Raw genomic sequence first — 14,410 nt, 5'->3', positions numbered from 1 at the left:
AAAAAACCCCCCCAAACCCCCCAAAAAACTGATGAACCTAGTTGCAGGGCAGGAATAAAGAGGTAGACATAGAGAATGGACTTGAGGACATGGGGTAGGAGGGTGAAGCTGGGGTGAAGTGAGAGTAGCCTCGACATATATACACTACCGAATGTAAAATAGTTGGCTGGTGGGAAGCAGCCGCATAGCACAGGGAGATCAGCTCAGTGCTTTGTGATGACCTAGAGGGGTGGGGTAGGGAGGTTGGGAGGGAGGCTCAAGAGGGGTGGGGGAGGGTCTCGGTGGCAGAAGCGAGATGACGAAGGGAACGTCCTCGTTTGGAAAGCGTCGGAATAAGACGCACACGTTGTGCCGCCGCTGTGGCTCTAAGGCCTACCACCTTCAGAAGTCGACCTGTGGTAAATGTGGCTACCTTCCCAAGCGGAAGAGGAAGTATAACTGGAGTGCTAAAGCTAAAAGATGAAATGCCACCGGGACTGGTCGAATGAGGCACCTAAAAATTGTATACTGCAGATTCAGGCATGGGTTCCGTGAAGGAACAACACCTAAACCCAAGAGGGCAGCTGTTGCAGTATCCAGTTCATCTTAAGGATTTCAATTATTAGTCATGCAGTAAATGTTCTGGTTTAAAAAAAAAAAAAGAGGGAGGGGATATGGGGATATGCGTGTATGCATATAACTGATTTGCTTTGTTGTGCAACAGAAACTAACACAGTATTGTGAAGTAATTATACTCCAATAAAGATCTATTTTTTAAAAAAGTGATGATATATATATAGATCTCATTTTAATAAAAAAGGACAAATAAAAACCCACACATGTATTGCACATGTGTGTATATATATATATATACATAAGTATACATATATCTGTATATGATTATACAAGTATGAAAAAAATGAAATAATGAATACTAGGTTATTGATATAGGTTATGGGGAGCAGTGATATGGACAGAGAAGGGAGATAAGTAAAACTAGAAAGAAGAAAAGACTATAATTTTACAAAATATGCACATAGGATTCTTTATGAGCATATCTAAAATTATATACATATTTGTGTATAATTATAAAGATGTTACCTTAAAAGATTTTAAAGAAGAGATGAATAAAAATATACCAGAAAAAATTCTTTTCAAAAGAAAATGGGGTAGCAGGATCACTGACAAGATTGACTTTAACACCAAAAGTATTATTAGAATCAAGGAGAGTCATTTCTTAGTGATCAGATGAACAATTCTCTGGAAGATGGAGCAATCCTTAAACTACATGCCCTCTATGTGTTTGAAAAGCATATATAAATGCTATTATGCTGTGAATATCTTCTGACATCTTTTTTTCATTCAATATGATCAGATGTATCCATTATGATACATGTAGATTTAGATTCTGCATCTTAGTTGCTCTATAGTAAGTATTCTACCATAATAATTATTCATTTCTCTTTTGATAAAGATTTAGGTTCTTTCTGTTCTTTTACTATTAAAAACAATGCTGCAATGGATAGAATTGCACATATTTCATTTCAAATCATGTGCAAGCATATTTGTAAGTGAATTCCTAGAAGTAGACTTTCTGGGTCAAAAACTATATGCATTAGTAATTTTGATAGATACTGTCAACTTGCCAACTAAGAGACTCTACCAGTTTACTTACCCACACCCCAGAAATGTTTGAAGGTTCCTGAAGCTCCACACCCTCCACCACACAGTGTTTACAAGCTTTTTCATATTGGTCAGTCTCACAGGTGAAATGGTGTCTCATTTTATTTTTATGAATGAACATCTTCTTGTGTGTTTCAGTGGCATTTGTATTTCCTTTCCAATAAAATGTCTATTTGTATCCTTTGCTCATTTTAACATTGGTTTGTGGGTCATTTACTGATTTATAGGAGCTCTTCGTGTATTTGGGAAATGAGCCATTTGTGAAATTCGCAGAAAATATTTCTCCCAGGTTTTCATTTATTTTTAAATTTCCTTAGAATTGTTGATTTATAGACTTCTTTCTGCCTGCCAGAACATTTTGTTTTTGTGAAGTTGAAACTTTCCCTTTTTTGCTCCTGTACATTTTGTCAACTTATAGAGGTCTTCTCCACTTCAGGCTTATAAAAAAACATTCCCCCATGGTTTATTTTAAGTACTTTTATAATTTCATATTTACATTTAAAGAAAACACCAGCTAGAAGATATTTGCAACTGTACAAATATAACTAACATCTGGTATCCAGAACATAAATAGAATTCCTAGAAATCAATAATAACAAGACAAACAACCCCAATAGAAAAATGGACAAAATATATGAACAAACAATTCAGAGAAGAAGAAATCTAAGTGGCCAACAAATGTGGAAAGATGTTTAACCTCTCTACTAATTTAGGAAAAAGCGAAGTCAAACAACAGTGTTCCATACTCATCAGCTTGACAACAATTTTAAATTATGAAGGTATCAAGAATGGTGGGATGTGGGGAAACACTGATGTGAATAAACTGCAGGTGGAACAGTAATTGGTAAAAACCACTTTGGAAAACAGATTGGCAATATCTACTGAAGTTGAAATGCTCCTGCCCCCTTCTGCCCCAATAACCCCTACCTCCTGGAACTCCTGGCCTTATGTAATCCCTTCCCCTTGAGTGTGGGCTAGACTTAGTAATACACTTTTAATAAATAAAATATGGTAAACAAGTGTTGGATGTCACTTCTGAGATCTGCCTTGAAGAAATGTTAAAAGTTCTTCAGAAAGAAGAAAAATAATATGGGTCAGAAACTTAGATTTGCATTAAAAAAAAGGGAGGAGTTTTTGAGAAGGAATAAATGAAGGTATAAATAAGATCTTTCCCTATTCTTATTCTAACTGATCCAACGAATAGCAGTTTCACCAAAAAATAATAACAACAATGTATTAGATGATTATAGCTTATGGATAAGGGAATGATAGCAGTGTTATAAGGGACAGGAGAAAGGAATTGGAAATATTCTGTTATAAGGTGCCTGCACTACCCATGGAGTAGTATAGTGTCATTTGAAAGTGGGCATGGATCAGTTGTAAACATATACTGCAAACTCCAGGGCAACCACTAAAAAATGTAAACATAAGAAATATGGTTGAAATTCTAGGAGAAGAGAGAAAATAGAATCATATAAAATGTTCAGTTAAAATCAGAGAAGGCAGAAAAAGAATGGAAGACTCTCCCCACAAACAAGAGAGAAAGAACAAAGGCAATGAATAGGAAACAGTTACAAACGTGGTAGATATTAATCCAACTATATCAACAATCACCTTAAATGTGAGTGGTCTAACTATACCAATTAAAAGGCAGAGACTATCAGAATGGATTTTTAAAAAAAGGCCCAACTATATGTTGTCTGCAAGAAACCTATTTTAAACATAAAGACACAGATTAAACGTAAATTAAAGAGAAAAATATACATGCTAACATTAATAAGAAGAACACTGGAGTAGCTATGTTAATTCCAGACAAAGCAGATCTCAGGACACAGAAAATTATCAGGTATAAATACGGACATTACATAATGATAAAAGGGGTCAATTTGCCAAGAAGACATAACAATCCTTAATGTGTATGTGCCTGACAACAGAGTATCAAAATACGTGAGGCAAAAACTGGTAGGACCACAACGAAAAACAGATGAATCCACTATTATAGTTGAAGACTTCAACACCCCTCTATCAGTAATTGACGGAACCAGCAGGCAGAAAATCAGTAAGGACATAGTTGAACCGAATTGCATCGTCAATCACCTGGATCTAATTGACATTTATAGACTACTTCATCCAACAACAGCAGAATACACATTCTTCTCAAGCTCACATGGAACATTCACGAAGATAGACCACATCCTGGGTGATAAAACACACCTTAACAAATTTAAAAGACAACAAATTTAAAAGACTAGACATCATACAAAGTGTGTTCTCAGACCACAGCAGAATTAAATTAGAAATCAATAACAGAGAGATAGCTGGAATCTCAAAATATTTGAAGATTAAACAACGTACTTCTAAACAACACATGGGTTCAGAAGAAATCTCAAGAGAAATTGTTTTAAATTTTGAAATAAAATGAAACCAGAACTTATCAAAATTTGTGGGATGCATTAAAAGCAGTGCTTAGAGGGAAACTTATAATATTGAATGCATATATTAGAAAAGGAAAAAGATCTAAAATCAATAATCTAAGCTTCCACCTTAGGAAACTACAAAAAGAAGAGCACATTATTTCCAAAGTAAGCAGAAGAAAAGAAATAATAAAAGAGCAGAAATAAATGAAATTGGAAACAATAGAGCAATAGAGAATATCAATGAAACAAAAAGCTGACTGTTTGAAAAGATCAGTAAGATTGGTAAGTCTCTAGCTAGGCTGACCAAGGATAAAGGGGAGTAGACAAAACTACATCAGAAATGAAGGAGGAGCCATCACCACTGATACTGTGGCCATTAAAAAGATAATAAAGACATTATGAGCATTTCCATGCCTACAAATTTGATAACTTAGATGGACAAATTCTATGGCTTACTTTTTTTTTTTTTTTTTTTTTTTTTTTTTTGTGGTACGTGGGCCTCTCACTGTTGTGGCCTCTCCCGTTGCGGGGCACAGGCTCCGGACGCGCCGGCTCAGCGGCCATGGCTCACGGGCCCAGCCACTCCGCGGCATGTGGGATCTTCCCGGACCGGGGCACGAACTCGTGTCCCCTGCATCGGCAGGCGGACTCTCAACTACTGCGCCACCAGGGAAGCCCTATGGCTTACTTTTGATAAATAGGATATGGCAAAAGTGTTGGGATGTCACTTCTGAGTTTAAGTCATAAAAGAACTATGTCTTCCATCTTAGGTGCTCTCTGGCTCTCTCTCTCACCAGCTGCCAGGTTGTGAGGAGACTCAGGAAGCCTATGGATAGGCCCACATGACAAGGAATTGAAGCCAGAGAGCAACCACATGAGTGAGCTTGGCAGTGAATCTTCTGGGGCCTACCAACAGCCATGTAAAAGAGCTTGGATGTGGACCTCCTACCCCAATTTTGCCTGCATATGAGACTGCAGCCCCAGATGACAGCCTGAGTGCAAATTCATGAGAGACTTTGAGCCAGAGGCACCCCAGCTAAGCCATGTATAGATTCCTGACCTGTGAAACTGTGATATAATAAATGTCGGTTGTCTTAAACCACTAAGTTTTGAGGCAATTTGTTATACAGCAATAGTTAACTACTACACCTTTGACCCAGAAATTCTACTTCAAAATACATACACTAGAGCAGTTTTTTCTAATCTTTTGCACATCATAGCGTATGTTTAAAATGCTAATATGTGTACCAGCTCACTGGGATGAACAGACAGCCTGCTCTTACCCAAAGGGAACAGTCCCCAGGGCAGCAGCTGCATGAAGCCAGGCCCGTCTTTCTGGAGGGCTAAGGGAATCAATATATTAGAACCCCCATTACCCAGCTGGGAAGGTCTGCCCCAGAGAAACTTTTCAGTATGGGCACAAGGAGACATGCCCCAGGATGTTCATTAAATCCTCACTTATAATTGCACAGAACGGGAACAACCCAAGTCCATCAGCAGGCAAAGAGATAAAGAAATTGGATAATTCATGCAACAGAAGTCCATACAATGATATATTATAGTAATATCATATTGGAAAATTGATACAATCATATTCAGTAGCTAAAATGTATGACCTAGATCTAAATGTATCAAATCGCTAACAAAAATTAATATTGAATGAAGATTTAAGTTTCAAAAGGCTATATTTATTATACCATTCACATAATGTAAAATACATAAAACAATAATGCATATTGGTTACATATATATATATATATATATATATATATATATATATATATGTAGAAAAAAGAAAAAAACATGCACAAGAAAGAAACTTCTAAATGGTGCCTTTTTGGGGAAAAGAAGTAAGATAAATAGGATAAAGTGAGAGCTTCAACTGTAACATTTTGTTTCAAAAACAGAAGTATCTGAGGATCTGAAGAAAATAAAATGTGCTTGGTCTGTATGACAAGTACATGTGGGCAAAAGTATGTTTAATTCTCTGTACTTTTCTGTATGTTTGAAATATTTTAAATAAAAAATACATTATTTCTTGACTACAAAAATACATATACATTAGATGAGGCTTATTAATTGGGTTGTGGAATCTCTCTATATCCTTGTTTATTTTGCAATCTATTTGCTCTATCTATACCAAAGCAAGTGTGGTTAAGTCTTCTACTATAATTGCAGACTTTCTGATTTCTATAATTCTAATAATATTTGCCTCATATAGTTTGAAATTACTTTGTTTGGCATATAAATTTTAGTGACTATATCTCCTCGGTGAATGAAACAACCTGATTTGTTTTCTTTAATGCTTTTTACTTTGAGTTCTTGATTTTTCTGATATTAACATTGCCACATGTCTCTTTCCTTATCCTTTTTTCTTTCTAAAATTCCTTCCTTCCCCTCCTTCCATCTTTCCTCCTCTCCCTTCCTTCTTCTTTCTTTCCTTCCTTTCTGCTGGTATTTAACTGGCATATATATTCTATTCCTATTTCTGCTTTAGGTGAAGCATATAAACAGCATATAACTGGATTTCTTTTTTTTAAACATCTTTATTGGAGTATAATTGCTTTACAGTGGTGTGTTAGTTTCTGCTTTATAACAAAGTGAATCAGCTATACATATACATATGTTCCCATATCTCTTCCCTCTTGCGTCTCCCTCCCTCCCACCCTCCCTATCCCAACCCTCTAGGTGGTCACAAACCACCTAGCTGATCTCCCTGTGCTTTGCAGCTGCTTCCCACTAGCTATCTATTTGACATTTGCTAGTGTATATATGTCCATGCCACTCTCCCACTTTGTCACAGCTTACCCTTCCCCCTCCCCATATCCTCAAGTCCATTCTCTAGTAGGTCTGTGTCTTTATTCCCGTCTTGCCCCTAGGTTCTTCATGACCTTTTTTTTTTCTTAGATTCCATATATATGTGTTAGCATATGGTATTTGTTTTTCTCTTTCTGACTTACTTCACTCTGTATGACAGACTCTAGGTCCATCCACCTCACTACAAATAACTCAGTTTTGTTCCTTTATATGGCTGAGTAATATTCCATAGTATATATGTGCCAAATCTTCTTTATCCATTTATCTGTTAATGGACACTTAGGTTGCTTCCATGTCCTGGCTATTGTAAATAGAGCTGCAATGAACATTTTGGTACATGACTCTTCTTGAATTATAACTGGATTTCTAAAAACTAAATGCTGAAACTAAAATGAGAGTTTGCTTTTTTATTTTTAATGGGAGATGTTAACCCATAATACATCCTGACATATTTGGATTTTTTCTGCTCCCCCCCTTTTTAACATACTTTCTTGTTGCCTCCCATTCCATTTCTGCCTTTTGTTAGATTTTTTCTCTTTGTTCTATATATTATTTCTTCAACGGTTTGAAAGTTGTACATCCTATTTCTATTTTGTTGTTGCCCCTAAAATTTCTTGCTCTTCTATTATGCATTTTATTCCCAGTAAAGAACAAAGCTTTGCTACTGTTGTGAACATAGGCAGTCTTTACATTTAACGCAAATATTAGAGATATATGTAAAGTGCAATTAAAAAAAAAGATTTCGGAGTTCAGTAAAATTGTATAAATCCCAAAGGCATAGCTATAATATTTTGAAGGGCAATGCAGTTACGAAAATGTGAACCCATGTTGTGCTGCAATGATTGATCATTTCTTTTGGATAGAGAACCTCGATTTTGTGATTAACAGCAACAAATTCTACTGTAAACAGTTCAATTTGCTTCAACCACCAGGTTAAAAAATTCAGCTGATTGCAACCCTAAGTACCGTGATACTTCTCTACAGGTCATAACGTAGAACATAAGATAGGATATATTAATATCATTACTTTCACATCAGAATGAAGCAGAAAGAGTTTTCGGATTTCATTTTATTTCAAACAACAACAACCACCCAAAGCCCAGAACAGAAGGGCAAATGACTAAATGTTTAACATTTGTTAAAGCTGGCTGTTGGTTACATTTTTTGCTGTCCTTTTCTGTATCCTTGACGATTTCATCATTTCAAATGAAATAATGTTTTCGAGCCCACCCTGATTTGTCGAGAGCAGCTGCCGCCCCCGCCACATCAAGGGGGCGGGCCGCCGCGACGGTACAAGCACTTCCGCCGCCGCAGTCGCGCCCGTCCCGCCGCTGTCTGGAGGGGGAGGAGCTGGAGCCCCGGGAGCAGCGGCTCTGGAGGTTGTGGCGGTTGGAGGTCCGAGGGATCTTCTCTTTCCGAGAGCGTACAGGGGTCGCGACTGGGTGAGTGAAAGGCTGTTTATTTCCTCGCTCCCTCCAGACGTGGCGGTGGGGCGAGTGGCCGGGCGTGGGGCGAGTGGCCGGGCACCGGCGCGAGGATGTGGAGGTGGGGTGGGCTCTAATGAACAGATTTTCGGGCTCGCCCCTCGGGAAGGGGTGGGGCGGACGTGGGACCTGACCGCAGAGGGAGGCCTGTGCCCTCCACTGGCCCGATTTAGGGCTCCATCCTTCATCTTCCGGCCCCTTACGTGTGGCTCGGTCCCAGCTCGGGTGGCTTGAATTCGAGAGGGGAGTGGTGGTCGCGGCCCTCTCCGCCTGTCCTCCCCTCTCCTCCTGCCTCCCTTCTTGGCCCCTCTGCGGAGCTATCCGTGGCCTTTCTTTCCCCATTTTGAAGTTGTTTTGATGAATGGTAAATGGTGAAGATTTTTAGGCAAATATGTTGTTACCAGGAAAAGAATTGTCAGAAAAACAAATCATTCCCAGGGAAAAACTATAACCCCACACGCCCTTTTCTTTTTTTTCCCCCTTCCCTGCCACATCGGTTTGGATCTACCGTTTGAGCCGTTAAATGTTTCCCCGTCTCATTATGTCGTTGTGGACCCCCTCCCATCCCCGTGTCTCGCGTGCGCGTGCAGGGACACATACACGCACATGCCCGCACATACACACATACACGCACATGCGCGCGCTCACACGCATGCACAAAAACCCTCCATTGCGGCTGCCTTACCACCGCCCCCCTCATACTCAAGGTTCCTTCGTGTCCCCCTCCCCCGCACATGCTTGGATAGACATGCACACACACCCTCTCACACACTGTCCCAGTCTCCAGTGCCTTCCCCTGAGAGAGACAGAGACAGACTGACATACAGACACACACACACACACACACACACACACAGCCTCACACTCTCCTGTGCTTCTCCCTGCCTCTCACCGCCTGCCACATACACACCTCCAGAAGCATCCCCCTCCTCCCTCTGCCTCTTCTTGCTCTGGTGAGCACACACACACCACACACACACACACACACACACACCCTGTGGGCCGCCTTACCCCCTGCCCACTTACACAGATTGCTGGCTCCTCTTTCCTATGCCACTTACATGCACACGCACCCACACGCTCTTTTACATACCCCTCTCAGGTGCTCCCTGTCTGCTACCTATGTGCCTAGACAGCCTCCTTCGCTGGTCCCTGCCATGCACACACACTCACATAAATCCTTCTCCAGGGACATCCCCCTCTTCCTGCTCGCCACATCCATGCATAGAGACATTTTTTGCTGGTGCCCACCCGCCTGCCCGCCTGCCATACGCACTTCCCTCTCCAGTGCTGTCCCCATATCGATGCTCACACTGACCCTTCTCCATTGTTGCCTCCCATTTTGATGAACACACGCACACAAACTCAAGGACACCCCCTGTTCAGTGCCACTATACCCTTCCTGGCTTGCCACAGGCACATAAACACAGGCATTCCTCCCTAGAGTTCCAGCCATCACACATCGGAACCACATGCACATTCTCTGTCTATCGTGCTTACACACGCCCCTCTCCCCTGAAGCCACCCCATCCATGCCTGTCATTTTCATACCCACATCCAGAATGGGTCTCATTCTGCCTGACACTCATGCCTCTTCCCAGTGCCACTGTCACCTGCCCTTTCCCCCTACAAATACAGGAGTCTCTCCACTTCATGATTGCTGGTCCCCCTTCCACCTGCCTGGTCCCCCTTCCACCTGCCCCTCTCCTCCTGACAGACGCGTAGACACTCTCGCATACACAGTGATGGTGATCTATATTTTCCACCCCTATTCCAATTTGCATTGCTCCTGTATGTATACAGGACTCCGAAAAACGCAGATACCCCATTTAAAAAAAAACCCACAGCCGTCTTTCCTCTTCCCATGTTGGCACAATTCCAGCGCTTCACCTATCTTCCCAGCGTCCAGTCACCCCTCCCCCATCTTCCGTCAGATCCTCCCCTGAGTCTGGCTTTCCTACAAACCCAGTTTTGTAATTATTTTGCCAACATTAAAAATGTGTTCCAGGTCTACACCTGACAGTCACTGGAATGCTACTCCAGGCCTTAGAAGAAAGTGAAACTAATTTTAAAGCCCCCTTATTCTTTCTGTAACCTGCCTGCTGAAGTGAAAATAAATCTCCCTGCTCCTTTATTCCGAACTGATTTGACCTTCCCATCTCCAAAGCGTGCCCAGGGAGCAGGAGCCTTTCCACTCAAGCCCCAGCTGTATTGGAAACCCTCCTAAGTCAGAGCAAATGGGTCAGGAATCTAGCTAGCCTGTATGGCCCAAGCCAGGAGGAGGGCATCAGTCCAATACAGGCAGGAGGTATGGAAGAAGGCATGTTTATGTCAGTTTCAGGCCATCCACGAGCCAGCAGGAAAGGATTTCCGGCCAGAGAAAGACGTCATCCGAAGTCCCAATGCACAGATCAGCCCCCAGTCAAACCACCAAGAGGAGGAGCCGATCACCATTTTCCACCACTCGTCGTAGTTGGGACGACAGCGAGAGCTCGGGAACCAGCCTGAATGTTGATAATGAGGACTACTCCAGGTACCCGCCCAGAGAGTACAGGGCTTCGGGGAGCAGAAGAGGAATGGCTTATGGACATGTTGACTGTTTCGGGGCAGATGATAGTGAGGAGGAGGGGGCTGGGCCTGTTGAGCGAGTGCCAGTGAGAGGGAAAACTGGCAAGTTTAAAGATGATAAGCTGTATGACCCAGAGAAGGGGGCGAGGTCTCTGGCTGGGGTGCCCCTACAGTTCTCTAGTTTTAACTGCGATGTGAGAGAGGAGCTTGACAAGTTAGACCTGGCCCCTACAGCACGGGGCTCTGCTAGCAGAGCTGAGTTCCTGCAGCCAAATAGCATGGCCCCTCAGCCATCTTCTGCTGAAGGCAAGGTGGTCACAAATGGCAACAGCCTGGAGAGGGAGAGACGGGAGCAGAATTTACCTGCGTGTCCCAGCAGGGCTCCTGTGAGTATTTGTGGTGGTGGGGAAAACACCCCAAAGAGTTCAGAGGAGCCGGTGGTGAGGCCCAAAATCAGAAATCCGGCAAGTCCCAACTGCGTGAAACCAAAAATATTTTTTGATACTGATGATGATGATGATATGCCACACAGTACTTCCAGGTGGAGGGAGACTGCCAACGCTGATGAAGGCCACTCGGATGGCCTGGCGAGAAGAGGCAGAGGCGAGAGTTCAGGTGGCTACCCTGAGCCGAAGTACCCTGAAGACAAGAGGGAAGCCAGGAGTGACCAAGTGAAGCCGGAAAAGGTACCGAGACGGCGACGAACCATGGCTGATCCTGACTTCTGGACGTACAGCGATGATTACTACAGATACTTCGAAGAAGACTCTGACAGTGACAAAGAGTGGACTGCGGCTCTGCGTCGCAAGTATCGAGGTCGGGAGCAAAATCTGTCGTCCAGTGGCGAGAGCTGGGAGACTCTGCCAGGAAAAGAAGAGCATGAAGCCGAGCAAGCCAGAGTGAATGCCAGTGCCAGCGCCAGCCCCAGTGCTGGTGCCACTGCTGGCAGCAGTGGCGGCAATGAACTTGAAGAAGTTCGAGGGCCGTCTCTCCAGGAAGAGGAACGGGCAACCACCGAAGAAGAAGTTCCTTGGCTCCAATACAATGAAAACGAGAACAGCAGTGAGGGGGATAATGATTCCGGTCAGGAGTTTCTGCAGCCCAGCGTCTTCATGCTGGACGGCAACAACAACCTTGAAGATGACTCCAGTGTCAGTGAAGACCTCGAAGTGGATTGGAGCCTCTTCGATGGGTTTGCGGATGGGTTGGGGGTGGCTGAAGCCATTTCCTACGTGGATCCTCAGTTCCTCACGTACATGGCACTTGAAGAACGCCTGGCCCAGGCAATGGAAACTGCCCTGGCGCACTTGGAGTCTCTCGCGGTGGATGTGGAGGTGGCCAATCCACCAGCCAGCAAGGAGAGCATCGACGCTCTTCCCGAGATCCTGGTCACGGAAGATCACAGCGCGGTGGGGCAGGAGATGTGTTGCCCCATCTGTTGCAGTGAATATGTGAAGGGGGAGGTGGCAACGGAGCTGCCGTGCCACCACTATTTCCACAAGCCCTGTGTGTCCATCTGGCTTCAGAAGTCAGGCACTTGCCCCGTGTGCCGCTGCATGTTCCCTCCCCCGCTTTAAGACCAAGGCTCTTACCTCCTGGTCTGATGATTTTCCCCATCTGAAATCCACAATACTGCAGGAGCCCTCTCCAAATTAATCGTTAAAACGAAATCAATCAGTCGATTGATCTCCACCTGTCGATTCCTTGTGATTATTTCCAGTGTGAAAAAGGTTGTGTACGATTGCATTGAAAAAAAAATCATCCTGTGTTTTAGAGGTTAGAAAGGGAAAACTAAACTTTCTAAATGCTACTTGCGATTGCAGTAAAAACATACATTTTCTAACCTGAATGGTGAAATAAGTTGCATTTGTTTTTTTCAGTAGAATATGTTGCTGTTGATTGTAACGTCAAGTTTATCTGTTAAATTTGTCCAAAGGGCATCATGATTTCTGTTGCATGTTATGGGTTAATGTTCCTGTAATTGCAGTGCCGTAAAAGCTTATTAAAGTTCTCCTTTTGGTTTTACATGGTATAGTGGAATTGTTTGGTTTTGTCTAAAATGGTGGTACTAAGTGACTTTATAATTGATCTCTTGCATTTGCATCCCAAATAGGGTTTTTTGGTGTTCCCACTAGGAGAAAAACTTTAGTTTCACTGGAAATGCTGACTCCAACAACAGCAAAAGTAAGGGTAATTATTTCTAAGTAGGGGTAAAGTGTATGGTTGTCAGGCTACTAAAGGGGCAAAGGTTGAGTAGAGGATACTCTGTCAGTCTATGAGAAGGAAAGAAACAGTGAGAAAGCATAGTAAAAATAAGGATGGTAGGAATACATCCAATTGGAGTGTAGGGGTGAAGGAGTTAAAATTCCCTTTTAGAAAAAAGCAAGTCTCAGAGGAAGTGGGTAAAAAAAAAAAGCTGTATGCTGATTGTATACATTAACACAGTGACACAAAAGGAACAGAAAAATATATGCCAGACAAGTGCTACGAAAAACAGAGGTACCCACCCACGCAAAGTGAACAGGTTTGAACATTTAGCCATATTGGCTTCAGATCTCTCTCTCTCTCTCTCTCCAATAAATTTACACTTTCAGGCACAGGTGAAGTTCTTCACCCGTCATATTTACCTTCCTCCACAGAGGTAAGCACTACCCAGGAAATTGTTTACTTCTCGTCTACATTTTTAGATGTGTGTGTGTGTGTGTGTGTGTATGTATTTGTGTACATATGTGTGTATATGTGTGTGTGTGTGTATCTCCATAGCCAATATAGAGTGTTTGTTTTTTAAACGGACATAATTGCTAGAATGTATGTATCGTTTTGCAACTTGCTTTTTTTCACTCAACATTGCTTTTGAGATTTAGCCATTTTGATACATGCCTTCTGACGGCTGTATACTAAATATTCCATTGTATGAATAACCACAGGTTATTTATCTATTCTCCCATTGGTGGACGTTTAGGTTCTTCCCAGTATTTTGCAGCAATGAACATACTTAAGAGATGTTCCTTTGTGCACACGTGTGAATTTCCCTAGGGATAAGTATACGGAGGTGAAATTTGGGCATCTTAGGTTTAGAACATCTTCATTCTAACTAGATATTGCCAAACTGCTCTCCAAAGTGATTGTACTAATTGATGCTCCTCCCAACAGTTGGAGAGCTGTTTTCAGCTCCAACAGCTTGGCTATTGCTAATGATCAACCTCACTGGCAATCAGTGCCGTGTAAATTAACACGACAATGAAACCGATTGTGTCCATCAGAAAGCAATAGTTTTTCTTCGTGATAATATCTAGTTTGGGCTACAAAGAGAAGAAATGGGAGCACTCGTGTTGTGGGTGTGAATGTAAACGATAGCAGCGTTTTCAGGGGGCAGTTTGGGGAGTAGCTTGCTTTCAAAATGTAAAGTGGTACGTGTCCCCGAGCGCAACTTAGGTACATTGGTTATATAGAATTAATACT

The 14,410-nt window shown here is 42.3% G+C and overlaps 1 protein-coding gene and 1 pseudogene across 3 annotated transcripts; both read left to right on the top strand.

Moving 5' to 3' along the window:
- The first annotated feature begins 258 nt into the window (after positions 1–258).
- LOC309797014 (large ribosomal subunit protein eL37-like) lies at positions 259–641 on the top strand (annotated as a pseudogene). The gene has a single exon. The product of its transcript is annotated as a large ribosomal subunit protein eL37-like (transcript).
- A 7,563-nt stretch (positions 642–8,204) lies between these two features.
- Positions 8,205–12,975, top strand: PJA1 (praja ring finger ubiquitin ligase 1). 2 transcript variants are annotated; one of them, XM_082610607.1, is made up of 2 exons: positions 8,205–8,338; positions 10,716–12,975. In XM_082610607.1, the coding sequence occupies exon 2, from the start codon at positions 10,783–10,785 to the stop codon at positions 12,523–12,525; it is 1,743 nt and encodes a 580-aa protein (XP_082466733.1). In that variant the 5' UTR covers positions 8,205–8,338; positions 10,716–10,782; the 3' UTR covers positions 12,526–12,975. The 2 variants fall into 2 exon arrangements, with proteins under 2 accessions (XP_082466733.1, XP_082466732.1); XM_082610606.1 differs by having other exon boundaries at positions 8,257–8,338; positions 10,722–12,975.
- Positions 12,976–14,410: the final 1,435 nt, after the last annotated feature.

Source organism: Mesoplodon mirus (assembly GCF_964341445.2).
Source record: "Mesoplodon mirus genome assembly, chromosome: X".
In the NCBI taxonomy this organism is placed as follows: Eukaryota; Metazoa; Chordata; class Mammalia; order Artiodactyla; family Ziphiidae; genus Mesoplodon; species Mesoplodon mirus.
The sequence above is the reverse complement of the archived record's forward strand: the minus strand, read 5'-3'. Positions and strand labels throughout refer to the sequence as shown.